Source organism: Malaya genurostris, chromosome 2 (assembly GCF_030247185.1).
Source record: "Malaya genurostris strain Urasoe2022 chromosome 2, Malgen_1.1, whole genome shotgun sequence".
Lineage (NCBI taxonomy): Eukaryota > Metazoa > Arthropoda > Insecta > Diptera > Culicidae > Malaya > Malaya genurostris.
This window is the reverse complement of record NC_080571.1, coordinates 197,317,548-197,345,442: the sequence shown is the minus strand read 5'-3', so window position 1 is coordinate 197,345,442 and position 27,895 is coordinate 197,317,548. Positions and strand designations below refer to the sequence as shown.

At 36.9% G+C, this 27,895-nt stretch overlaps 1 protein-coding gene across 8 annotated transcripts in view; it reads left to right on the top strand.

The window, feature by feature from the left end:
- LOC131426917 (CREB-regulated transcription coactivator 1) overlaps positions 1-27,895 on the top strand; it is an 83,003-nt gene that overhangs the window by 42,310 nt on the left and 12,798 nt on the right. For 2 of the 8 annotated variants that reach the window (XM_058589682.1, XM_058589688.1), the window contains exons 2-15: positions 3,477-3,581; positions 7,034-7,154; positions 9,719-9,879; positions 9,941-10,128; positions 10,202-10,358; positions 10,431-10,703; positions 11,513-11,560; positions 11,996-12,184; positions 12,242-12,366; positions 17,593-17,671; positions 18,337-18,399; positions 19,698-19,751; positions 19,816-20,131; positions 20,242-20,256. In XM_058589682.1, the coding sequence (XP_058445665.1) occupies positions 3,477-3,581; positions 7,034-7,154; positions 9,719-9,879; positions 9,941-10,128; positions 10,202-10,358; positions 10,431-10,703; positions 11,513-11,560; positions 11,996-12,184; positions 12,242-12,366; positions 17,593-17,671; positions 18,337-18,399; positions 19,698-19,751; positions 19,816-20,131; positions 20,242-20,256 (1,894 nt within the window). Of the gene's footprint in view, positions 1-3,476; positions 3,582-7,033; positions 7,155-9,700; positions 9,880-9,940; positions 10,129-10,201; positions 10,359-10,430; positions 10,704-11,512; positions 11,561-11,995; positions 12,185-12,241; positions 12,367-17,592; positions 17,672-18,336; positions 18,400-19,697; positions 19,752-19,815; positions 20,132-20,241; positions 20,257-27,895 lie in introns of all 8 variants that reach the window. The other 6 variants (XM_058589686.1, XM_058589685.1, XM_058589681.1 and 3 more) reach the window with 5 other exon arrangements.

Here is a 27,895-nt window from a genome sequence, read left to right as displayed (position 1 = left end):
ATCTGTTTAACACTCACTTTCCAGGATGTATGGATCCATCACCGACAGTTGTTCCTGAGACTTTTTCGGGTAGCTACGATTCTTGGACTCTTGCTCGAAGCGTTGTGACGATTAAATCGGTCAAATGGGCAGTTGAGAGTTTTGCTCCGTACAAGACTCCTGGAATGGATGGAATTTTCCCAGTGTTACTGCAGAAAGGGTATGAACATTTCAAACATGTTTTGAAGAAAATACTTATTTTTAGTCTTGCGACAGGATATATTTCAAGAGCTTGGCAGGAAATAATTGTCAAATTTATTCCCAAAGGCGGTCACGACACTTATGAGGAAGTGTTACTGCAGAAAGGGTATGAACATTTCAAACATGTTTTGAAGAAAATACTTATTTTTAGTCTTGCAACAGGATATATTTCAAGAGCTTGGCAGGAAATAACTGTCAAATTTATTCCCAAAGGCGGTCACGACACTTATGAGGAAGCGAAGAGTTTCAGGCCTATCAGTCTTAGCTCATTTCTTCTTAAAACAGTGGAACGCATAGTCGATCACTATATCAGGAATGTTAGTTTAGGCGTGCATCCGCTACATGGATTGCAATATGCTTACCAGCGTGGAAAGTCCACTACAACTCTTTTACATGATGTTGTGTACAATATTGAAAATGCTTTCTCATAAAAGCAACCTTGCTTGGGAGTTTTCATAGATATTGAAGGTGCCTTTGATAACGTGTCTTTCAATTCAATTCTGGAAGCAGCTTGTGGTCTTAGCATACCTTCAAGTATCACAAATTAGATACATGTAATGCTTAGCAATCGTCTTCTTTGTTAATCGTTTCGGCTAGCAGAGATTAGAAAGCTGAGTGTCTGTGGGTGTCCTCAAGGTGGTGTACTATCCTCACTTTTATGCAACCTAGTCGCTGAAGGTTTGTTAGGAAAACTAAATGACCTTGGATTCCCGACCTGCGGTTTTCTTGACGATGATCATATATTGATGACCGGTAAAAGCATTAACACTCTCTTTGATTCAATGCAGCAAGCCCTGCGATCTGTTGAGCAATGATGTTGTCAGGTTGGATTATCTGTACATCCGGGCTAAACATCTATGGTGCTTTTCGCTCATCGTAGGATAATCACAGGAGCTCGTCCGTTACAGTTCTTCGGTTCAGAGGTTACTGTGGTTGATCAAGTTAAATACGTCGGGGTTATTCTTGATTCAAAACTGAATTGGTCTGCTCACATTGACTTCAGAATTAAAAGAGCTTGCATGGCTTTCGGCCAATGCAGACGAGCTTTTGGAAAATCATGGGGACTCAAACCCAAATACATTCATTGGATCTACACAACTATTGTTAGACCAATTTTAGCATATGGATGTCTTGTATGGTGGCAGAAAGAAGAAGTCGCGACAGTTCAGTCAAAGTTAAATCATCTCCAAAGGATGGTCCTAATGGCGATGACAGGAGCATTCAGGACAACTCCTACTGCTGCTCTAGAGGCGCTACTATGCATTAAACCGCTACATGTGTTCCTAAAACAAGAAGCATTATCTTGTGCATACCGTCTTAAGGTTACAGGGCTTTGTAACAGTAACCCTATAGACTATGCTACTAGCCACACTCGCTTGTGGTCCCAAATGGATACGTGGGATGAGTATTTACCAGCTCCAGTGACCTGACTCTCACATGCAGTTTTCCTTTCGAAACATTCAATGTGAGCTATCCTCTTCGTGAGGAATGGTTGTCTGGTTATTTGGAACGACAACTTGATGAACACATAGTTTGTTATACAGACGGTTCTCTGTTGAATGGTCGTGCTGGTGCTGGTGTCTACTGTCGTGAAATGAGGCTAGAACAGTAGCATTCATTTGGTTGATACTGTACTGTGTTCCAAACAGAAATCTACGCGATTTTGTGTGGAATACAATCGGCACTTCAGCAGAGAATCTGTGGTAAACGAATTTATTTTAGTTCCGTCAGTCAGGCAGCCTTAAAAGCACTCAGTTCGAATTATTCATTGTCGATTCTAGTGATCGCATGCCGAATTCAAATGGAAGACCTCAGCATTTCAAATGCTGTTTACATCTTATGGGTACGCGGTCATTCTGATATTACTGGAAATGAATGGGCTGATGAGTTGGCTAGAGCTGGTGCAACGAATGATTTCGTTGGTCCTGAACCAGCTTTACCACTTTCAACTAGTTGGATAAAGCACAAGATTCGTTCTTGGGCTGCATCCAAATATGCCAGCAAATGGCGCAGCTTGCAAACTTGCGCTCAGACAAAAGCATTTTTACCAGATTTGAATCTGAAAATGTCAACGTGTCTACTCCATTTTGCAGTATTCTGGTCAGACTCGACATTGCAAACTCAATAATCACATGGCTACTATTCAATGTGCTGAGTATTATTCGTGTGATTTGTGTGAATGCGATTATGGTACTTCATATCATCTGATATGTAACTGTCCCGCATTGACGCAGCTACGTATCCGGGTTTTTGGTTCTCCATACATGGTTGAGTCTGTGTATGCGGAGCTACAATTGAAGGATATTCTCTCGTTTCTCACCCAATGTGGTAAGGAACTATAGTCGTAAGGGTTCATCGTTCTTCCTGGAGTGAATGAATTTTTTCTGTATTGACCTTAAATGGGTTTTAACAGATTGTTAGGCATCCTTCATGGGGTGTTGAATTTACTACGAATGCGAATCGTTCTGCATTCTTCCGGGAATGCAGAATGGTGCCTCTTTTCGTTCAGCTTTCTTTCGGGGATGCAGAACAATTTGTTTCTTTATGTTTTGTGCTGTTCTCTCACCCCACCCACTTCACAATTTCCTTCCATGTTCCTTGTATCTTTCCCTTTCCATCAGGAAATTGAAGTTCAGAAGTTACGACAAGGCACAAATCTCCAGATAACCAGGGGAACGTGCCACTTGAGCCAATTAGTTCTAATTCCTGAAAGTCGTGTAATTTCGGCCAAAAAGTTACAAATTTCGAAAAAAGGGCCGATTTTATTTATACCCTTAATAATAATATAAAAAAGCATGTAACAAATTTAATGAGAATCTGTTGAAAGTTATTGTGCCCGCCAATAAAGAAAGAAACTATGATTACAGTGACTAACAAACTAATCGGCAATTCCAAGATCAACCATAACCCAGTCACAGAACTCGTTTTTCTTCTTCATTTTCTCTTTACTTTTTTGAAGTACAAAGCAGTAAGAAATAATGGACAAAACCGTCCATTATTTTACCATCTTGGCCTACTGCTCAATAAACCTATCAGTTGTCAGCTACAACATATCAAAATGAAAGTCATAAATACATAAAAGAAAAACATGATATCTTTTAAAAACAATTGATTTTACGTTTTATTTTACGAATGCCTTTATGTAAAGAAACTAGAATTTAATAAAAATTATTTGTATATCAAATATATTTAATAAATTTCCATTCCATCTGTGTACGTTTATCTACTGTTTGTAGGTTTCAAGGAGTGCTAATCTTACACCCACACTAGGCACATTGGGTACATTTCGAGGTGGTTCGCTGCCCAACGTCAACAACGATAACGACAATTTTGAGGAAAAGGTCCACCCACAATAGTCATTGTCTGTGTTTATGTTTTGGATAATGTTTGCGTTCGGCTTTGACTGTTAGATGTTTTACTGGAAATTAATATTTGTTGTCATTGTTGTTGTTGTATACTAATTTATGCTGGAGATAAGAAATGCCGTTTCTATCAAGTATAGCACAAAAATAAAAATACTACGGGGTGATTCAGTTCACGTCTCAGGCTTATTCTGTGTTAGAACTTTTTGCACTCATGCTTCTGTCAATTTGCACGCTAGCAAAAATTGCGCATAATGATTGTAGCAATCAGTGTGAAAAATATTGAGTCCGTTCAGAATGCTCCCTCCGTTTCTACAAGGCTAAAGTACGCGTATTCTACGCGTTGTTTTCTTCAGCAACGAAGTATATATGTTTTTTACTAAAATGTAAAAAAATGATATGGATGTTTTTTTTCCTTTTAAAATATATGCTTAATTGATCTTCAATAATTACTGAATCAGAATCAGAAATCGCTTATGAAGTCTTATTTTTAAACTATCCATCCACTTCAACACTGGTTTGACTGTGTTGAACTTTATGTTGCTGTGTAATAAAATCAAAATATTGTACTGATTGTCCTATTCGGGTAGTTTAATGTAAGTAAAGGATAACATCAAATCGAAATCAGAAGATCTTCAGTGAAATAAATTAACTCAACAATGAAGTACATAAGTTCTTCTTAAGAAGAAGGGCCACTTGATGGATTACTTTATATTGTTGATTACCACTCAGAAAGTTTAGCAATATTATGGGTTTTCGTTAGGTTACTCCATCGTAGTTCATCTTTCCAATAGTTTCTTTGGTTTTTGTATTCGTAGGAAACTTATTTGATCTCTATCAGTAGAACGGTAACTTTAAACATCAGTCATTTTGTGCACCTTATGTACAGTCCCTATTAGCCTAGTCCTGTGATGTTTTATGCTGTATCGCCCCTAGAGACGAATTGCTACTCGATTTTCACTTTACAAAACGGCAGTTAAAGTTTTTACACACATGAAAAGCGTTACATGAATATCTGTTCTCTGTGGCATCAGTTTTTCGTAAGTCTTTCTCCATTTGATCGATCCATCTTGTTCCGTCGTCCATTGCACCGTAGATGAACAGAAAAAACACTAAGAGTGCGTTGATTCTCCAGCACTAAAAATACCGCTTGGTACGGACGGTACGGTAGATAGAACATACCACTCCTATCAATTTCTGCGATAGTATCTTCTCCTCCCAAATCATTCGACGCAACGTGCTAGTCTGCACCTATCATCCATATATGAGCTATGCTCCTAGCAGCCTAGCTATGATCAGCTAGAGGCTTTGTTGTTTCTCAACTTTTTGATCTCCTCACATATCTCCGGTAGACTACAGATTAGCTGCAATTAAGTTAGTTCGTTAATATTTCCTACCATTACGTTAGTTCAATGCCTTCAATTGGACCCAAAAAATACAAATTCACCGCTACTTGAACACTAGGGTGGGACAAAATATTGATTTCAGCTCCACTAAACTTTTCGTATTCCTTTTGGGTCCCATAAGCACCATGCAAAATTTTAGCTCGATAGGAGAAACTATATTTTCGCGCCCGCGGTTCAAAGTTTGTATGGGATTTAGTATGGGAAAACTAACTTTTAACAAAAAAATCATCTGGAGGTCACCCTATATACTCAAAAAATCAGCGGGCATGTAATTTTTGTAGGAAATTTAATAAGGAAGAAAACCTTCCAAGACTGTAACATAATCCGACATCTGTGAAAAATGTTATTAAAGAAAAACCGACACAAGGTCCGAACGATGGCTCATTTCTTAATGTATCTAGCACCACTGCTGCTAGTTGTGGTAATGTAAGTTTGCTTTCTTTTATTATGCTACAACGGTTGATCTGAGTTGTTTGATGTCTTCACAATAGTTGCTCGGTGTAGTTTGATGATTTTTTTAAACTTAAAAACCATGTTCCAAAACTCACTGTAAAGACACACAAAAAACTATCTTTTTTTTTGAAGAAAAAAAATTTTGAAGTCTTCAACAATATTGTAGATAAACTCAAATACTATAACTTTGTCGAAGACATAAACCATCTGCCTCATACGGTTTAGAAGATATGGATGATTTCATTTAATACTATGAAAAAACATTGATTCCAAGTTTTTCTTTTTCCTATTTTTCTATCGTCCATATCTTCTAAACCTTATGAGACAGATGATTTATGTCTTCGACAAAGTTGTAGTATTTGAGTTTATCTACAATATTGTTGAGAACTTCAAAATTGTATTTCTTCAAAAAAAAAAGTTAGTTTTTTGTGTGTCTTTACAGTGAGTTTTGGAACATGGTTTTTAAGTTTAAAAAAATCTTCAAACTACACCGAGCAACTATTGTGAAGACATCAAACAACTCAGATCAACCGTTGTAGCATAATAAAAGAAAGCAAACTCACATTACCACCACTAGCAGCAGTGGTGCTAGATACATTAAGAAATGAGCCATCGTTCGGACCTTGTGTCGGTTTTTCTTTAATAACATTTTTCACAGATGTCGAATTATGTTACAGTCTTCAAAAGTTTTCTTCCTCATTAAATTTTCTACAAAAATTACATGCCCGCTGATTTTTTGAGTATATAGGGTGACCTCCAGATGATTTTTTTGTAAAAAGTTAGTTTTCCCATACTAAATCCCATACAAACTTTGAACCGCGGGCGCGAAAATATAGTTTCTCCTATCGAGCTAAAATTTTACATAGTTTCTATGGGACCCAAAACGAACACGAAAAGTTTGGTGGAGCGAGAAAACATTTTTTCCCATACAACCTTGTCCCACCCTATTGAACACCCTTTTGTTTCTTCCTATGTTAATTTTTGAAAGTAGTCTAGCTTAATGTTAGTAGTAGTTTTCTGCGCACTATTCAGTCTATCGTTAGACATTAGTGTGTTTTTCAGTGAATAAAATTGTATAATCAAACCTACACACGCTTACAGTTTTCTGAAGGACAACGAATAATCTATTATGTTTACGTTATAGAACCAACGTAGTTTAAACAAATCTATGTAGCAATTTTGTCTATTAGAAACATTCCATTTCGCAGTAAATTTATTTGGTCCATGCACAGATGTAAAGTTATACGTGTTTACGATATACAGGTATATGTTGAACATATAAAATATGAAATTGAACATTATGATGTATAACAATAATTCGATAGCTCATTTCAATTTATGCATGAACAAACAGTAGTTAAATCATGAATATATTGCATTCAGTCCAGGCAAATGCTAGATTTGCGGTAGTGATTCATTTTATTTAATAAAATGTATATATATAGGCAAACATAGGTTCAATCGAAATTTTTTTGTTGTAGCATAAGTTGATGTCTCAATTAGGTGTTAATAACTTTTTATTATGTTGATGACATTGTTTTCTAACATTTTCTCTTATATCTTTTGAAACAGGGTGACGATGGCGGCACTCTGACTGAGCTAAAATCTTATACACAGCTGGAAAATGTGAAGGTGAAAAAGGAAACAGTATCGAAATCGAACACACCATCCAACCACAGCAGAGAATCGAGAGGTACGTATGTCTGAAGCTTAAGTCATTCAATATCTGGACACATTATTTATTTTACTGTAGCGCTCCTAGTTGTCGAATCTGAAATGATTTGACGGTAGTTTACTTTGAAATGTTTCTTCTTTCAGTACTGAACATTTCGTCATGACAAATCAGCTTTTTTTCAAAGAAGGGCGAATCTTGCAAAAGTAAATAAATCGAGTTGCTCTCTCCTACTAATAAATTCTTTAAAATACTTCAATTTTGTCTAAAAATTCGGATTCTACAAAAATCTCAATATGAGTAATACAAAGAACTATAAAGGGTGAAACTGTCATATAATTTGTTTACGTAAGTTTAGCTTTCCGTTCTCTATGCCAACAAACAGAGCGATACTTATATTGCTAGAAAGGAAGGGCGAAACTATTTAAAACCGAGAACTTTTAACTATTGAAAATAGTAAATGAGACGATAAAATTACCCGCAGATTTGTCTTAGTCGCGGAAATCAGCCAATTTCACGAAAAATGTGCGATGGCGTAACTTCATTATTTACACAGGGAGCATAGAAGTAAACTAACTGGAAAAGGGTAAAACTCTTTTTATGTAGATTTATTCAGTGGATATAGAGGAAAAAAGGAAAAAAATGTCGTATCTTTTAAAGATAAACCAAGAGTTTATCGATTTATCAAAAATTGATCTGGGAATATACAATAATTTCTAAGTAGAAATTGAAACCAAAGTCAAAACATTTTCGATGTTTTTCTCCATTTGCTATCAATGTTAGATTCGCCCTTCTTTGAAGAACAGCTGAAATTTTGTTTAGAAGAAATGATCCTCGGCGGAAGCCGTTAACCGAAAGTTAATTTTTGACACCCACTTCGAAAATCCGGCGTAGCTTGGTTTCAAAAATCGCGAAATCGACTGTCTGCACCACAGGATAATCGCACATGCGTCTTAGTGAAACTAAGAATCGGAAGCTGCATTTAAAGATTCGGATTATGATATTGTCAAGAAATTCAATGTCAACAAAAACAACGGCAGAAAGATTCGTCTGCGAAAAGGGATTCAGATTTCGCTCTTTTCGGGCCAGTAAACAACTAAACAGGAATTTGTACAAATGAGATTCTTACTAAATACGAATGATGCATCCTCGTGGACGACGACATGTACGTGAAGATTTTTCGAAAAAATCATGTATGATACACTCTTAGGGAGCGTTTGAAACCATCGTTTTGCTGATGGTATTATGTTGCTACGTTTTGGCGTTTAAGAGTTATATGACTTTTTCGATTTTCTATAAACCAATTGTACACTAATTCAAATAAGTTAGAAAGTAACACCCTCCCAAATTTCTCTTCAAATTTTCCTTATTTTATGACCTTTCAGAAACCGTATAAGATTAGTTTTTATCGATCTGGCATCTGTTGAATATTTATATTAGAAAGTTGACTAGCTTTTGACGAAAAAAAAAAACAATCAAATCATTTGTGTGGTAGCCTATATTGAAAAAACTTATTTGGGCAAACTTGTGCGCAATGATTAGCTCAACAACCACTCCACCTTTACTCCGAAAAAATTCATGTAACTTAATCAAATGAAGAGGTAGGAAGATGGCTTTTTCAGCAAAGTTGCTCGAAATGAAATTTCCTACAGCTTTGTTGTGAAGTGCAATAATTGTTTGATTCAATTAAGAAAGTTAGAATTCAGACTAAAATCCGAACGTGGACCACCCTAATGATCTTTTACAACAAAAGATGCCCCAGTTGAATATAAACAACTTTAGTGAAGACACCAACTACAAAAAAAAATAATGTTCAATAGCGAAAATATTTTTGTCTCGCTAATTTCCCGTTTCGGACCACTGTTGTGCACTGGTCGAAGTGATGTTCTGAAGTTTATATTAGTTTTTGCCTATACAGTCTCAAAAAAGCAAATCTGACAAGGTATTTGCAGTTGCAGATTTTCAATACTATTTTTGGGCAAACCATATTACTAAACTAAATCATCAATATTTTAACAACAAAATAAAGTAGTTAGTTTTTTCCTGGACGATTTTACGAATTTTAGCTCAAATGAACAAGCCCGAGTGCCTGAGAAAGAGTATTCTTCCGTACATTGAAGTATAATGTTGGCCTGATTTGGCAAGCTGCCACTACAACGGAGAAGTGGTACAGTGGTAACGAAAGGAAAGACCGACAGAGTGTCCCGAATATAATGATTTATTTATTTATTTATCTATTTCTTTCCATCTGACCTAGATTGATCTTATTGCAGTTTTGGTGGAGTGGGAGAAGCCCATTTTAGATTCATCAAATGCGCGTAAAAACCCATAGTCTTTTTGACATTTTACACATATTTGTTTACATAACTACATTTCACAAACATTAGCCTAACGAATGAAGGTACAAACATTGTCCAGTTCTAAAAAAATAAGTTCTACTTATAATCTATCTGAGTCTCTCAAGCCTATTCTTGAAAACGACACTAGAGCCAAATCAGTTTTTCTGTGTTCAGATATTAAATGACTCCTGCTTTAATCATAGACAAGGTTCTTTGTCCATATTTTAGTATCTTTTGTGGAATTAGGTCGCACTCCTGGTGGTCCAATGAGAAATCGACAGTCCAGCAGGAATCACGATACATCGCCGTACGGTAGCAATTCGGTGCATCTCATACCTCCAATGGAAAACAACTGGCATCGATCTATATCGGACTCTGCCATTCATCAAAGTCTATGCCAGAATCAGGTAATCTCGAAAGCGCTCGAATGTGAGATTAACTGTAACAGTTACCGTTTAAACATTGCAGCAAGAGTCCAATCATCTGAATACACACTCACCTCTAACGTTAAGTCCAACAGTTCAAAGAAAGATTTCAAATGCTCAAAGTATCTCTAAAGTACATCACCATATATCATCAAACCATCTTGAAAACCACTCGCCCCATGATATGCGATCCCGATCATCGACCGGTCTGACCAGGCTACCAGGAATAAAGTACGTTGCAAGAATACGAAAACGGTACCTTACCTGATTCGTATTAAATCGTGTTTTTTTGTCGATATTCCAGCATTTACCCTTCACAAAACCATACAGACAGTATACAAATACCCATCCCTAGCAACACAGGATCACTGCCGGACTTGACGTCTGTTGGTTATCCCATGTACCCATCCTCATTGGAGCAAGAGTATGATCATAATGCACATAACAACAGCTACTGTGCGGTAAGTACTCAATAATTTTGTGTCACGCTAGCTTACAATGTCTGGGATATAACACATGTTTTCTGTGTACAGAGTCCGCTTGGTACATCTCCGTCGTCGTTATCGCCCACATCGGCCATTCATAATCACCATCCACATCCCCGGCCGAACAATTTTAGTGGTGGTGGAGGAGGGGGTGGATACTCAATTCCAACCAGTAGTCACCCCAACAGTGGCAATGTTAGTCCCAGCAACAACAACAATACCACGACCACTAACCTGAACAGCACTACCAACAACAGTAGTAGTAGTACCAACAACCATAACAAATCTAAGATTAATAATCAGAAACCAAAGTCTAGTCAGGTAAGTAGATCATACGGGTTTACCCCAAGATAGTTGTATTTGGCAGCTAGTCATTGATGTATTCGCTGTCCAATAGTAGCTGATAAAGCGGAACGCCAATCTAACGCCAAACGCAATTTAAATTTATCGCTGGATTTTAACGTTTAAAGCCTGCATGAGTATTGTTTCGTTAGTGGCAACTTTGGTTTGGGTTTCAGTGGTTGTATTTTTTGTCTGCAATAGTGTTTGTTGTTTGTTTTTATTTGACTATAAAACGATTTTATTTTATCAATTAAATCTTATGTGGAACTAATTTGAATACCATCATCCAAGCTCTGGTTAGAGTGCATTGCAGTGGCGGACCTTTGAGCTTGTCTTGGATCTTGAGAAATCATGAGTATGTCAAACAGTTCAACGCTCATGATACATGTCGAATTTACTTACAGTGGAATCATCAAATCAATGATTAATTAATAAAATGTTCATAATCGAGGAAAACGTTCATTTCAACAAACTATTTGATTTATTTTTCTTATAGAAATCAGAAAGATTTTTGATAGTTTATTTCAGATGAAATATCCCGTTGTTAGATCATAACACCTGGTTGTATCATTCGTTATCCCGTTAGGTTTGATCACCTTTCTCTACTAACGTAACAACACAATTGGAGGCTTTAACGTTGTTTGTGTTACTCATGTATATACTGAGATTAGTTGATGCTATTCTAATAGACCATTTTACATTGGACTTCTAAATTTCAGTTTTCGCTTGCAGGCTTGTTCATTTGATGTTTTAAATTATTTACATTCTTCATCATTAATTTTTTACAGCCTTTTTTATCTGTACCAGATAGCAATAGATTTACATTTATGTCAAAGGTATAATATAATTTTTTTAATTTTATTTTCCTTTAGTTCTAAGCATCAAACCAATCGGCGATTGATTTGACTCTACATTCTATTTTATTCATTGCAACACGCGTCTGTTTTATTTTTAATTGATCTATCATTTCGTTGCTCGGAAATAGTACATTGTAAATAAAGCACTTCGTATGCCACTAGAAATCAAAGCAGTAGCATTTGTTTTAATGTTTTAATTTGTAACAATACAATTGATGTGCGATAAATAACGCAGTCGTGTGTTATTGTGAACAATAATCCAATCCTGCGATCGTAATAAGAAATAGCATTCAATGGATAAGTTCCACGCTCCCAAAATCAAATCGATATTAACAGGATAGGGTTACGCATAAAGTTTAAAACGATTCAGGCACACTGGTCCGTATTTATTAATCATAATTTACACAACCGCAGGGTAACAATACTTACGACGTGAGTCAATCACCTCAGCCACAGCAGCAACAAACACAGCAGCAGCGAGTACCAACCCTGGAGCAGATTAACTACGATAATTTCAGTCAATTGAATGATGGACTGTCGTCGCCAAATCAGCAAAATTCACCAGAAAATATACTTTATGGATCTCATGGGAATATTTCTCCGGTAAGATTGATTGCTTGGATCTTTGAACATTATCTGAATTTGATTTTTATTTTCCAGCATATGATGCTAGATTATCGGAATAGGCCTAGTCCTGGTTCTAGTCCTGGTGTGGTGCTCAACCTTGACTCGAGTTCGAGTGCACCATGTAGTCCTGTGTCGCATAGTATAGGAAGTAATAACGGGTAAGTTCTTGTAATATTATCGCCCATTGATTCCTTCGATTCACTTACTGATGTCGTTTTCGCTTGAGAAAACTGAAACTGACCCAGGGTAGTTTCAACAAACAAACACTTTCACTTGGCAACGGAGGTTTGTGCAAACATGATAGTGCAACCAGGTTCGAAACTGACTCGATTTTCAGTTAAACAACGTTAAAACTAGGTTCGAAACTAGCTTCAAACAAACGGTTTGACAGCAGTTAGGGTGGAAACTGGGTTAGGTTTGGCATCAAGCGAAAACGACATGAATAATGGTTTGACGTCATGAAATCTGAAAACTTAAAAGCCTACTCACGTGGCTTTCCAAAATATCATGGTTCGATTGATTCATTTTGAATCCATATTGTGATATTTAAAGTTTGTCCACGTTGAATTTCAGGCACAGAAAGAATAGCAACAAAAAATTACTCACTCAACAAAACCGATTGTTTATTTCAGAATAATAGATTACAGGAGTACGTTACAAAAAGTTGGTTAAGATTCTTCTTTCTATAAAATTCTCGAGTTTTATGTGGTATACCCGTGCTATTAGGTTCCATACGGTATCCTCAGATACACCCGCGGTGATAATTCTCCATCTTTTGGAATCATCGGTACCATTTACTTTCTTCATAGTTACAAAGAGTTTCCGTTTAAATTCTGGACAGTTTGGTGGATTGGCTGATTTTGGCGTAAATTGGACCTCTTATGCCTTATACAATTCCAGGACGGCTTTAGCATAGTGACAAGAGACAAAATCAGGCTAAGACAGAGCTGAAAGTCGTGGCTTCTAATGAATGTTAGCAACTGCTCTAGCAGACCTTTGCTTGCCTTTGCTTCACATATTGTACGTATGATTTTGACTTCCCAACATGGCGAGCCACATTTCACACATAACGAATATCTTGCCCACTTGTCAATTTTATCCACTTCCAGCCTTTCGATCCACTGTCGAGTGCTGGTAAAATGATTTGCAAACATAAAACATGGTACTTTTCGGTAGTGCTAGTTTCTTGGCGTGTCGATAAATTCAGATTTGGCCATTTTTCGTACAAAATACGTTTGCGCTCTTCCACCTAATTTGACGTCATGTAAACCGTATCGATTTTAGATTCTTGGAATTTTAAATGCGGATAACTTGGAACCATAGAAAATTGCTCGGATGAGAATCTTTCTAGAACATAAAATAAATACATAAACTGATAATAAATTAAAATTTCAAAGATTTCTTGCGGATTCGTGCTAAATATTGTAGACTACAAGTAAACGTAAACACCGATAAAAGTGGTTCATCAAAGTATCTAAGACATCTTGTCCCACCGAAAAAACACTTTTGGGGAACATCAAAAATATACATTTTTTTGTGAATCTGTTTGTTCTTATGTATTCCATTAACAAAGTCTGGTATGTAGTCTGGTTCCGGTACTACCGGAAATAGCGGTCAAATACTCCATAACGAAACTCACTCACTTTTCTCCGAGATGACAACCGATTAACTAGAAGTAATATTCAAATGATTGAATGGTCCTATACGGAATTTCTTAAAATTGTTCGGCTCCGACTTCCGGTTTCGGAATTGCAGGGCGATGAGGATTTGAGGTCTTTATTTAGAGCAACGCTGCAAAAAATGGGAAAAATCTTTTAATTTCATGTCAAAACTATTCCGATTTTTAGGTTATGCTAGTTAATGCCCGTTTCGTTTTCTTTTTCTATTCAATGAACCGTTTTTTTTTAAATATCAGAGTGATGTTTATGATATTAACTTTAAAAGATGTTTTAAATATTCGAACCATTGCACGTTTACATCTAATGTGGCGGAACTAACAAGAACAGAAATATAAGTTCAAACGGAATTTAGTCATTGACTGTCCTGTTCTAAGCTTGCTAATTTCAACGGAAAAAATAATCGTAAACAGTTCTCTAGGATCGATTAATTAGTCCAACAAAAAACAGATTTTTTTTCGATGTTCAACGAAGTTGAGTAAGAAGCTTCTGGTGTTGAATATAGTAAGGAACAATTACCGAGCTTTCTGTGCGAACTGTGTACAAATCGGATCGACCAATTAGCACTTATTAAAAGCTAAGCAAAGTCTCGGTATGGAATGTACTTTTATGGAATTCTACCATCCTGTTTTAACATACCTCGCACAGTCGATTCTTAAGGTCAACCCGAATTAGGCCGATACGACTCCGACAAATGGAATGTAATACCAAGACTTCACTGTGCTTTTCATAAGTGAAAACGTTGCGGATTCATCTTCAGTTTACGTAACCATTGCATGGCTAGTGTGCTACGATTCTATTGACACAAAAAGTTCTTCCAGGTTGGGGCTCGAACATACGACAACTGGTTTGTAAGATCAGTACCCTATTAGAAGGACCAGCTGAATAATACGGGATACAGTTTTTACTCTGCTTACTCGTGAATGGTAATTTTGTTGAGTCATGATTACAGAGACAATTTGAAAACTTTAACTCCTTTATGACTTTTCCTGGCGAGAAACGGTGATACTTCTACAATTAAACAAATAAATTGTGTCTAATCACAGCTAGCAGCGTTTTTTTCTCATTCTAACGTACAAGAAGAAATAATCGAAACTCAATCACATTTCATTATTGTTACCTGTCAAGTTGAACAGAGGGACTGATGTAATTTAGTTCTTTAAAGTTGTCGTCCAAGCACAAAGAACTGTGTCATGATTTTTTTCTGGATGCTCATTAAATTTAAAATTCTGATATCTCAGAACCGATATCATTACCAGCCTGTTGACGGTTCCGAGTTCACTACCCACTTAAAATGAGTGCCTGGTGGACTGTAGCGATCAATTTGAGAAACACTGATTTAGCTGGCTTGGCCTCTTTCCGAAATCAAAGTAAATGAATTTCCATTTTGGGAGCTTTAACCACCATCTCCGGAATCAGGAACAGAAGCGAGTTTCTTGACCATCAACTAACAAGATCGGCTAATTTGAAGATCTTACCAACCAGTTTTAAATAACCCGCTTCTTTTCGCAATCGAATTTTTTTTCCGAAGCTTAAAATCCGGTTTTCACAGTGAATACAATCAATGTCAAAATTAAAGGAAACGGTACTGGATGACCAGAAAGTGCCATGAGAATTAGTACTGAGCCAACATTCTTTGAAGAAAACTTGGAGTCTAAAACTATGAGTTTTAACAAGATTCTGCGAACGAAAAAGATGCCCTGACGCTGGACGCCGCACTTGCATACTCAGGATTAAATAGATGAACGCGAGCACACTTCGGAAACATTTTTGCCTATGCTAATGATGATGGTGTCGGTTGGTTATTGTTGATGAAGTCTATATCCATTATTATACGCCAGAGAACAGAATAATTACAAGAAAACAGACTGAAATCGGCACGAGTGCTACGAAGCGCCCTAGAAAGGCTAATTGGGCGGAATGGTTATGAAGTCGGTTCTTTGGGTTTGTCTCGGTATACTTTTCGTGGACTACCACGAAAAAAGAAAAACACCTTCGACAGCAAGTATAAGTGTGCATTATAGGAGAGATTGAAAATCGATTTTTCGAGATAATGCACAGATACCCAAGGGCATAATGTGACCTTCATTTTGGAGTTCTGACCGCTACTGCACATCGTCCTATTCATCTCTGAGAAATTTGTTTGAGTTCCGTTTTGGAGTTTTTGACCGCTACTAAGAGGATTTTTCTGTGGTTGCATCTTCACTCCAAATAACGAATTTAAACTTTTATACTGTCCAGACCAGAGATGCAAAGTAAAAATTTGAAATATATTCTCTGATCCAGACACGGAAGTTGACTCGATGAAAATATGGGATTATAAGGCACTTCCTTTGGATATAAATTTGTGGTCGGTTTTTCCCAAGCTTCATCTTCATTTGAGCACAAACGTTCTCAATTGGATTGGCATCGGGCGACTGAGAGGGCAAATCCAAGGTCACGACACCATTTTGCTACGTTGCCTATTCAACCATTTTGCTACCCCCATTTTGCACATGTTTTTCACTCAACATCGGATTTTGCAAAGTACTTCGAAATTTCAAATTATTGGCGATCAAATGTCTGCGAACAGTTCCGTACGATATATGTTAGCCCTTTATTGGTCAATTTTGAAGCATCTTCGCATAAAGTTAATGTCGGATTCATCAAAAACAGGTCACAAATAACTTTTTCGTCGTTTTCCGACAATACACCGACAGAGCCGTGATTTGGAAAGTTGTCAACATTTTTCTCCTCTTTAAACCGATTCACCCACTTACTCACAAACTGTTCCGACTTTTGCATGTATTTCGTCGCGGCAGCTTGGGTCAATTTGGGACCCTTCGAGTGCGAGCACAAAAAACTGCTTCGAAGCGCGGAAAATGCTGAAATCGAATTGTAAATGATAGTCAGCTGATTTATTCTCGCAATGCATCAAGGACACTACTGCACTCACACCATTCCATTTTACCGATCGCGAGTAATCGTGACCACGCTCTTATGTAACAGACTGTATGTTCGAGAAAATTGAGCGATATAAGTTTTGTCGTTTACGTCACCTATACCATTATATATCCGGAACCGTAAGTGACAGTCATTTGAACTTCGAACCTGTTTCATGAACCAATACTAGCTTTCAAACGAGCCAAAGCTAATTGGAATCGGCTTAGTCATCAACGACGAAATTGAGCGGAGAGAAAAAGTGTGTTTTGTTGGTTATGCCACTTATACCATTAAAGCTTTGGTATCAGTAGTGATAACCATTTGATCTTCAAGCATGATTTACAACTCAACAGTACCCCTAAAATGAGCTAAATAAGTTAAAATTGGTTTAGTCATTTCCGAGAAAGCTGAGCGATGAGAAAAATTTTTGAAATTCGGGCACATTTTTCGATCTTATCAAGATGAGTCGAATTTTCCAGTAATTCTGTTACCTTTCTATGGAGAAAGACAAAATGAGAAATGCTTCCGGTTCGGTGTTCGTCGGTGAAGGACTCTTCAAACGATCTTAATATGTTGAACAGAATACGGCATATGACTTTGTTCATCGACTTAAACTCTTAAGTAGATGACGAACTCTAATTTGTATCCATTTCTTGAGATGGCGTCCATTTTCGCAGATGTTTGTTTGCTCTTCTATCTAATGTAATTGCTTCTAATGTAAAATACTCTAAACCCATTTCACTGTTATCATCACTAAGCATTCAGTGTTTACGTTTCTAATTTCAGACAATCTTATGACAAGTATCCATCGAACGACGTTTACGTCCAAAACACCCTGCCACAGCACCTGGAACACATAACCCTCGTAAGTGATCGTTACTTTATTTATTCATCACAAAACTACATTTATTGAAACAAACACTTTTGTTTGGCTTCCCTAAACATCCAGTTAGATACATTATAACAATACTTTTCCGAAATGAACATGAACCTGTATTATTGCCATTGTTTTTATTTTACCTGTTTACTGTAAATATATACTACTCCACATTCCGCATCAAAATCAATTTCTACTCTGTTATTAGGAATTATCACCACCTAAGCTTTCCCCACTATTCCATTTCCTTCGATTACCTTGGTTCATTTCGTTTGTTTTATTTAACTGTTCTGTTATAGAAACCCTAGCCAGTAGGCAGTATTTGTTTGTACAGTTCAATAAATCTTTACGATTCAGTGATAGATAAAGTCATTTCCGAATAACTAATGCTAATTCAATTCACCTTCCAACCGACCACCAACTTAAACAAATACCATCAAACACCAAATAAATCATCACCGTTTCTTCGTTCCTTCATCACTGTTATGCATCGTGTGCGCCGCGAATTCCATGCTAATACTAAATTGCTCTGACAAACGAACGTTATACGAAAAAACAAATACGTGATGTTAACGAATGTTGCAAAACACCCACACTACCAAAATGTACGCATTTCCCGACACATGAATCTCTGTGTGCGCGTGTTTCTGCAGGACTGGACTACTTTGGTTCGAAGTCTTGTCGAGTCTGGATGTACTTTAACCGCCCAAGTTCAGGTTGATACCAATATCTTATTCGAAAGCATTTTCACTTTTTTAAATCTATTTCTATATTTTTCTCATTCTTGCTAATGCCGTTTCATTTTTGCCCTTGTTTCTATTAACATTAACGATGAATCAATCAATAGTTTTCGATTTCTATATCTCTTCTCGGTTCTTGGTTTCGTGCGAAACAAATTCTGGCCGTAGATCGTTATTCTGATGCATTTTATTATTGTTCTCATTTTCATTGTATTTTCGATCGTCTGTTTGTAGTTGTCTTGTAAAATTAGTAGGCACTTCAGTTCCATTCGCATGATGGTCTGTGCGCAGTTAGTAGTTGAAGGTTACTATGCTTTGTGTTAATTTTGATGATGTTACAACAATGTTTTACATATCTTAAGTTTAATTACATGCGAAGGTACGTGATAACAACCGTTGATCGATTGTATAACATTTTTTTATGAATAAATGTTTAGTCTAGTAAATTATTGAAAAAAAAGGTAATTTCCGGAAGATTTATGCAGTTTCATGAATTCTGTAACCATTTCACCATTTTATCAAAACTGATGCGTTTTTTTATTCAGTGTTGTACGACAAAACAATCCATCCGCTATGTTATAGGAAGCTTATGAATTTGGATTTTCAAAAAAAAAAAACTTTTTTCTAGGCGGTTCAAGAATAGGTTCAATGTTTGGCTTCTAATTACCTAGAGACAAACGCTCACTAGAGACAAACAATTGAAAATGTGCTTTTGTTAAACATTTATATTCAGTATACAACTGACCACATTTTATAACACATATTGCTTGTTTTGAGCCTAAATATGACGAATTGTTTGCCAAATAACGAGCTATGCTGGTCTTATGTTTCCAATTTTGGATTGTATGCTAATATTTCCGGATCTTACATTGGAGATTTGTGATTATAATAATAGACCATACCCCGATCGAGGCATGAAAGATCAATATTATACAGGTAATGAACTTCGACTCGTTACGACTCAAATGTTGTATAATCGCATCACACTCTTACAGACTGATATCTTACGTAAAAGAGTGCCTTTAAAATTGTAGAAACGTGTGTTGAGTATAATTATTGTTTCATTTCGCCTCGGCACTGCTCTCTGCGTTTTCTATTGTTTTTTTATTAGTAAAATCGTACGATAATCCTATAGTTCGAAAAAAACATTGCATCATCATGCATTCATAAAAGTAGTTCTACTATGCTTCTTGATATTACTGGAGTTTTCCTTATATACAATTTAGCGAAAATGTTTTCCAAACTCATTTTTTCTGTTCCCTCGCTTTGAACAGGGAGACAACTCGCTACCACCGGATTTTGCTGCAAATCAGTTGGTGTTTGGAACGGTAAGCGTATTTTGATCTTTTCTCTTCTCTTTGTCTGGCATTAATTTCTACTATACCGATCCAGTTTGAGGAATCCTACCTGACACTTAACAACGATCTCAACCTTCGAACGGAACCAACCCGTCAACAGCAACAGCAGCATCAACAACAACAACAGCAGCAGCACCAGCAACAGTCTCCGCAGCCATCACCCCAACAATCACCGCAGCTCAATTCTGTCAACTGTGGTTCACTCTCGAACAGCGTAAATCATCAGAACTCGTTGGGTAGTCACACCTACAGTCACAACCATAACGGAAGCAACGAACCTCTACTCAGTTTGCAAACGGCTCCACAGATGCAAACGACACCCACCACGATACCAGAGATTGTGTTTACAGGTGAGTGATCAGAGTTATCAAATTTGAACCTATGGGATCTTGCCCAGATCGCCATTCACCGTAGCGTTCCCTGTTGTCGTGACTAACTTGCGTTCTTTAATCTATTGCAGATTTCTCGACAAGAGGTGAGTAATTCACATTGTTTTGAGATTAACATGTACCTGACAAATTCCGATAATAATATTGCTAAATATTTGGTTCTGATCATAGATTTTGTGAACGCATTAAAATGCATTCGACAGGCTCAAAACAATTCATTACACTTACTGTCTGGAAAAATTTCTACGTATCGATTCGAGAAGATAAAACTATATATTTTCAATAATTGGTGGTCTAAATTTCAAGTAACAATGAGCAATGTTCAATTTTTCTTGTTTCCCAAGCCATTATCACGGTTTCCCCTTACAGATACGACAGTTTCGTATGCATAAGTTGACGGATCTCATAGAAATTCCGCTCTTCAATGTGTGTGTGTGTTCGCATTTAAGAAAAGAGCTCTCACAAAATAAGAATCTGTATCGAAACGATTTACACTCTGTGCGGTTTGTTTATGCGCTCTGTGTACATCAATAAGTGGACCTTCTGCCGAATGCTGTATAATTATTGAAGATCTACTATAATATAAAAGCTATATAATAATAGATCTTAGAGTCTTCAGTGGCGTCTCGTCCTCATGTGCACCTCGTGCACTGCACAACTGGTCGAATAGGCTCTGTGAGAACTTGTATGCACACATTCAGGAGAGGCTTCAGTGGCTTATGCTTATGGTAGTTGAAAACAAATTGCTGTCTCAGTTACAACGTCAATACGGTTCTGATATCATACCATATAAGCAGTGCACAACCCGTGAAATTTGTCACGAGACGCCACTGAGAGTCTTCAGAAAATGATATACGATAACCCTCCAGAGAAAAGTTGACGTTATTGAAGTACCCGAGATGAGTACTGAGTACCCTGTGGAATTCCGGACGAAGTGATAAAATCATGATTAATCACCGATTTTCACTGCAAAACAATGATTTCTGGGATATGATAGCAACCATCGAAAGATGTTCGAACCGAATCCAAGTCTTTCCAACTTAACAATCGTGATATCGTGGTTAATTATGCACAGTGTGTCCATGAAGTTTCGAGACTGATCCCATAGATCGCATAATAAACAAGATTTCTCGAGTTTTTTTTAAATTATTATTCAAAGTATTCTCCCTTCGATGTAATATATTTCTTACATAGATTCAATAGTGATACAATGCGTGCTCCAGCTCATTTTATGGAATAGCCTCCAATGCTCGTGTCGAAGTCGTTTTGATGGTCTTAATTTTGAAGATGCGTGTCCCTTCAACTTCGAGTTTGGAAACAAGGAAAAGTCACACGGCGCCAAATCAGGTGAATAAGGTGGGTGGTCCAACACACACTTAGTTTTGGGCCAAAACTGACGACCAATGATCGATTTGTGAACAGAGCTGCTAAATGTCACTATCAACGAGCAACTTTGCACGACGAAGATTGGAAAGTTTATGTCACTGGACTGCTGCCAACCAGGCTCTACCAATCATCATATATTGAGTGTCTGAGAGCCGATCTGTCACAACTTAAATTCTCTTGATATTATACTCACCAGGACGCTCATTGATTGCCGATGCAATTGATATTATCTTCATTTCTCCTGTCACTGCTTGATTACGATGTGACTAAATATTAATCAAACAGCATAAACATTGAATTAAATTAAAATCATTGCTTGATTACGATGTGACTAAATATTAATCAAACAGCATAAACATTGAATTAAATTCATGTACACCAATAAACTCCGAAATCCGATGACTTTTTACAAAGAACAATTAACTTTATCAATTTATGTTTATGTTAGTACTCTCATGGAATTTTTTTACTTCAACAGGGAATAGGAGAATGATAGAGAGAACAAAATGCGTCATCTGTCTTTGACTGAGTATACTTCTACTTGGTCATTGAACTATCGAGTATCTCATTTGACAGACACTTTGACCGTACCGATTATAGTTGACGATGATTTTAGTCAGTCTGTCAAGGCAAAGACATCATATTAACAAGATATCCAGCTTTCACATTTCCCGAACAAATCTTTGGCAACATCCATTTTTGCGACCATGGCGCACTCAGGCGAGTCCGCATCGAATCACGTACATAGAAGTAGGGGATAGAAATGTCAAATTCGTACGCGCCAAAATAGCAGCACTGCGCACCCATACAATTGACATGACATATTGAATGAGACGCCGTGCGATGGCGTTGCTGAACTGAAGATTGAGATCGCTCCAAGCTGACAGGGTCTGGTCAAGGTCATTTAACATGACTGACAATTTGCAGCTCTGTTTGTGACTCGACGCATTGTCGTACAACAAGCACAATTTCTCTGGATCGCGATATTCGGGTCGAGTACGACGGATTCTGGTCATCAAATGCTTTAAAACTTCAAAATAAAATGCGCTAGTGACCGTTTGACCAGTTGGAACGAACTCTTTGTGGATGATACATTTGCTATCAAAGAAAGTGATAAACATTGTATTGATTTTTGAAGAAGATTTTCGTGCTTTTTGACTTCCATTCCGAACTTTGGCGCTTAGTTTGTGGATCATACTGAAAGCACCATTTCAGAAAGTTTGGATCGTTGCTGACGGCTGCAACGACTTTTCTGGAATGATGGGTACGAAGTGATTTCTACTCCTCTGTCAGTGCGTGTGGGAAAAACTTTACACAAACCTTTGTTTTGCTCAAATCCTCGTGAAGAATGGGACGAATCGTTTCTTTGTCGATATTTAAAGCCTCTTCTATCATTGTTAGGAACGCATTACGATCACTCGCAACATAATCACGAACTTTTACAATCATTTCGGATGTGCGAGTTGAAATTGGTCTTCTTTCACGTTTGTCATTCTCTAGCGACACTCGGCCCTCCAAGAAACGTTTGTGCCACAAAAAAGCAGTGTGTTCGAGACAAACACTGATCGCCGTACACTTGTTGCATCAATCCGAATATTTCATATGCAGTTTTACCAAGTTTTGTGTTGCATTTAATGACCGCTCTTTGATCCATGCTGAAATTTCAGCATCAGATGAAAAACTGTTTAGGGAGAACTGTCCCATCTTTGTTATTTGTCAATAAAATATAATGAAATGTGACGCGTAAACAGAAAAAGGTTCAAGCTTTCAAATTCTCATTCGAGCACATAGATGGCGCTATCATCTACTGAGATATGATTCGTGTCACGAACTGTGTATAAATGACTGAGGGAAGATCAGAGTAAATAACGTCTGTTTGACATGCCATCAGTCTTACTTACCTTATTTATCAGCCTAGTCCTGTGGTGTTCGTTGTTCTAGAAAACGTCTCCATGGTCGCTCTTCGCCAGTCACTCAAGGTCTGGAACATACCATCAGTCACGTAGGATAGAAATGACAAATGGATGAAAATCGGTATCAGAACAACCATTTCAAAGAATTTTTAAACTATACTAAGAGATGTAATGACACGGTAGTTGTATACATTTTTTGTCACCTTTATGGTAGAATGGAAACATTGAAGCTCTTCATAACGATTAATGATTACGCAGGGCACATTCTCCAAATTTAGAAAGGGGATGCCGGCTTGATCGTTTTGGTACAAAAAAGTGAATCGTGTAGCTCATAACTTTAGAGAACGTCTTGCCGAGAGTTTCATTTTCAGTTTTCTCTGCGATAGCTGACACTGCATATACTCGAATATCAGTCCAATGTTTGTTTTTATGAGTTAACTTGGCTAATTAAGTATATCTTTATGATACTTTCAGAAATTGTAATAATTATTTGCGGCTTTATTTATCAAAATTTGTAAAAATATCAACTCTTGTCTGTTCCATATGCGAAGTAACCGCATATCTGTCCCATTAGGGGTTAATTACTTTGAGGGAATATTAAGTTATTGATGGCGTATCGAAAGTATTGTTTCTGTTTTGAAATTAATGTTAATTAATAAATGTAGTACCATTTTCTAGAATATAGACATTCACGAAAGTACTAATTAGTAGAAGACAAATAACAGAATGTACCATTCGCCAGAAAGTCACACCCAGAATAAACCAATAGGGCTGTTGTACCGAAAGTCATCTCATTAGTAGATTCACCATGTTATTTTACCGATTACTCGACTTTCAATCAATGAATTGTGATAAAATCGAATACAATATTTTGCTTCGGCTCTAAGAAGGAATACAGCAGAAAAAGTAGGTCGAAAGTTGTTCAATACGGCTGTTATAGCGACGGGAAAACTCTAAGCGAATGCTTATTTTACTGTTGATGTTAATTATCGAACAGAGAAAACAGATCTTACTGTAACTAATGAGACATGAGAAAAGTAGTGAAGGTGCGATGAATGGGGGTACTGTTACTCTATCCGAAGTTCCAAAATACATATTAAAATATACTATTGTTACTTCGATTCTATGAAGTATAGATTATGAAATTTTAAATGAACATCAGGGTAACCTAAGATCATAGCCCTTATATTGATTGAAGCAGGTAACAATTCAAAGATTCATAAAGTACAGACTATCGATGAATAATATGTACTATTTATAATTACTTCATAGATACTTCATAATATTGATGGTCGGGTTTCGGAGATTTGTACCCGAAACCCAACCCGAATCCGAATCCGACCAATACCCGAAAAAGATATGTTTGTCTGGTTTCGGTTGGGTAAGGGTGCCGAGTTTTTCATTTTCAACAGGTACGGGTATTTGTATTAAAATTTTGTTTCAGTTTCGGGAATTTTTTGGGTACGGATCGGAAACGGGAAAAAACTTTTAGTATCGGGTGGGGTCGGGTTCGAGTTTGGAAGAAAAATTAATTTCGGGTTCGGGTCGGGCACGAGTAAAAGCTTTTTATTTTCGATCGGGCACTGGTCGGATTCGAAAATTTGCTTATCCGACTATTTCTAATATATACTCTAACCGGAAACTGGGCAGCACATATCGGAATGATTTTCTTCGGGTTTGACTACCCAAAGCGATTCTACAAAGGTATATATTCATTTAACCGACCTCAATTTTTCTATGTTTTTATAAATGAAACAAAATAGGGGTAGATGGGGTAATACGCACCCCCTAAGGAAATGTAGCTATATCTTAACTATAACGAACTAGCGGACCCCTGAACACTTCGTAGCGCAATAATATTAGATTGGATGTAGAAAATCAAAACTACTTATCAATTTTAATGATTATTGAGGGAAAATATCATTAAAATGCTCTATGATAGTGGCCCCAACCTTTTTATATCGCGGATAACAGGACAAAATATATAAAACCGATGGCTTGCCGAAACGCAAACAGGCAGCGTACAATTTACCATCAGAAAAAAACTCTAAATTCACGCTACAGACTCATAACGATTATTGACGGTAACAGAAAAGTTAAACGGATGAGAAAATGACGTTCAAATTGAAATGACATAGCAGTGGGCATCATTGGAATGCGTGAATGAAAACTTTTTCTTCGTCTAATTTGCCATTCAAAATTGTTGTCTCGACATTTGCGATTAACTTTTGAACTTTTAACTTTTTTCTGTACTTGTTCCTCTATTGTCTGCACTTTATTTTGTACTTTGTGTACTTGTTTCTGTAATTTGTGTGTTTGTTCCTGTACTTTCTGTGCTTGTTTCAGAATTTGTTCCTGTACGTTCTATACCTGCTCACGTATTTTCCGTATTTGGTCCTGTAATTTCTGCACTTATATCTGTACCATCTGCACATTCTGTACCTTTTTCTGCACTCAATTGTCCCAGTACTTCCTATACTTGTTTCCCTCATTTCTGTACTTGGTTTTGTACTTTCTGCACTTGATCCTGTATCTTCTTTTTTTCCTGAACTTAGCTTCTGTACTTCTTCCTTTTTTTCTGTACCTGTAGCTGTCCCGGTGAATTTCTTACAACTCAAAAATTATCTTTGGATGGAAATTATTTCGGATACTCTTAAGTTAGAATAATCGAACGGCCCTTATGATTGCTCGCGATCAGTGAAGTAGAATGTTCTATAAAAATGAATCACCTGACAATTTTTTTCGATTCGATCTCAACATTTTTCCCCAAATCAGGTACACACGACACGTACACTTCGCACTTTAAAGCAGTTTTTTCCTGCTCTTAAAATGTCGATGAGTTCCCAAATCTCGGTTCAATCGATGTAATTTAAAAACAGGAGGCAAACGGGATGGTTCGAGTACATTGGACGAACCTGTTCATAGCCACTCAAATGCAAATAATTTTAAATTTCGAAGTACTCTGGGTTGATACAATTCGAATCGCGTTTGGGCCAATTGAAGACGTTTGGAATCAAATGAATAACCGAACTTGCAATTTGAAGCAATTGACGAAATTTTGATGTCGTTTCGAGAAAAATTTACACAAAATCTCGTCCAATGAATCCTTCAAAGGAAATGTTTATGAAAAAATTAACCCGTAAAAATTTCCTTCTAATTCGAATGGAATTGTTCCAAAAAGTAGAGAGCCGAACAGTTTTGGTGTTTGAGTTAACGGTGTTGATTTGAAGTGGTAGCCAGTGCGGTAAAATTTCATTTTCAATCGAATAATATAAGATGAAAATGAAATTTGTGGCCACTGACCGTCAGCATATCCCTTCTAATTCATTCGACTTATGCTGCCAATTCCAAGTGAAGCTCCCACCATTCATCGTCAGTTGAATAATCGTACCTAGTCATTCGAAGTTTTGCTTACTCAGTTTCAAGTGCCAAGTAGTCTAGCTGCTTCATAGTCTTCGCTCCTGGTAGTAAGCAATTTCGCTCGAATAGAATTATAAATGGAGTAAAGTGTTAAAAATGAAAACTTAAGGAGGAAACAATTAATTTATGTGTATTCTGTGATTGGTATTTCAGCTATCTGATTAGTCTTTCATCTATTATCTTGAACCAATTTGAATGTTTACATGAACCTCATTTGAAGGCCGCTCTCACACTATTGAAAGAGATATTTTGTTACTTCAAGAGATCAACTGACGGTGGTTAAACTAAGCCTCGATTGAAGAGAAACGAGTGATGACTGAATGCTGCCCGTTCGGGCCGTCAGCAAACATTGTGTGTGTCAGAGAGTGAAGTTTACTGCATTAGAGAGATCGTCAATGTGTTCCACATTCAGTTTCAATTGAATTGAATGAAGTTTTACAGCACTGGTGGTAGCACACCTCAATCCTGTTGTCTCAGTGCATTGTGACAGCAATAATTATATATCAAGAAGATAAGATTCACATTTCTGGAGTTTTAGTAAAACAACGAATCATAGGAAAAAGTTTACCACTTTCTTTTCTTATAGTCATTTTATAATTTGACTTCACGGCATTGAACCCAAATTTATATATCGGAAAATGGAAACCTGTATGCTGTTCATTTCGCGCTCTCACCTAATTGAACATGTGATTCGAAATAAAGAATTCCAATTCCAAACGAACCAATTTTCTAGTTTTTCTGTACTTTCCTGAAGGATTTTCCTTATGTACTATAGACTAAACCTTCGTATAAACGTCACCATTCGAACAAAAAAATCATTTGAAGATCGGCCCACGTGAACCAGAGAACATTAGCAACACACACTTTTTTCGCTATTATTTTATATATTCCGTAATCATTTTATCTCAAAATTACGTACAAATACTCACTGTATGCATTGAAAAATACATGAAATATCTTATTTTCCAAAACCCTTAAAATTTGTCTATTGAAATATATGCGGGGC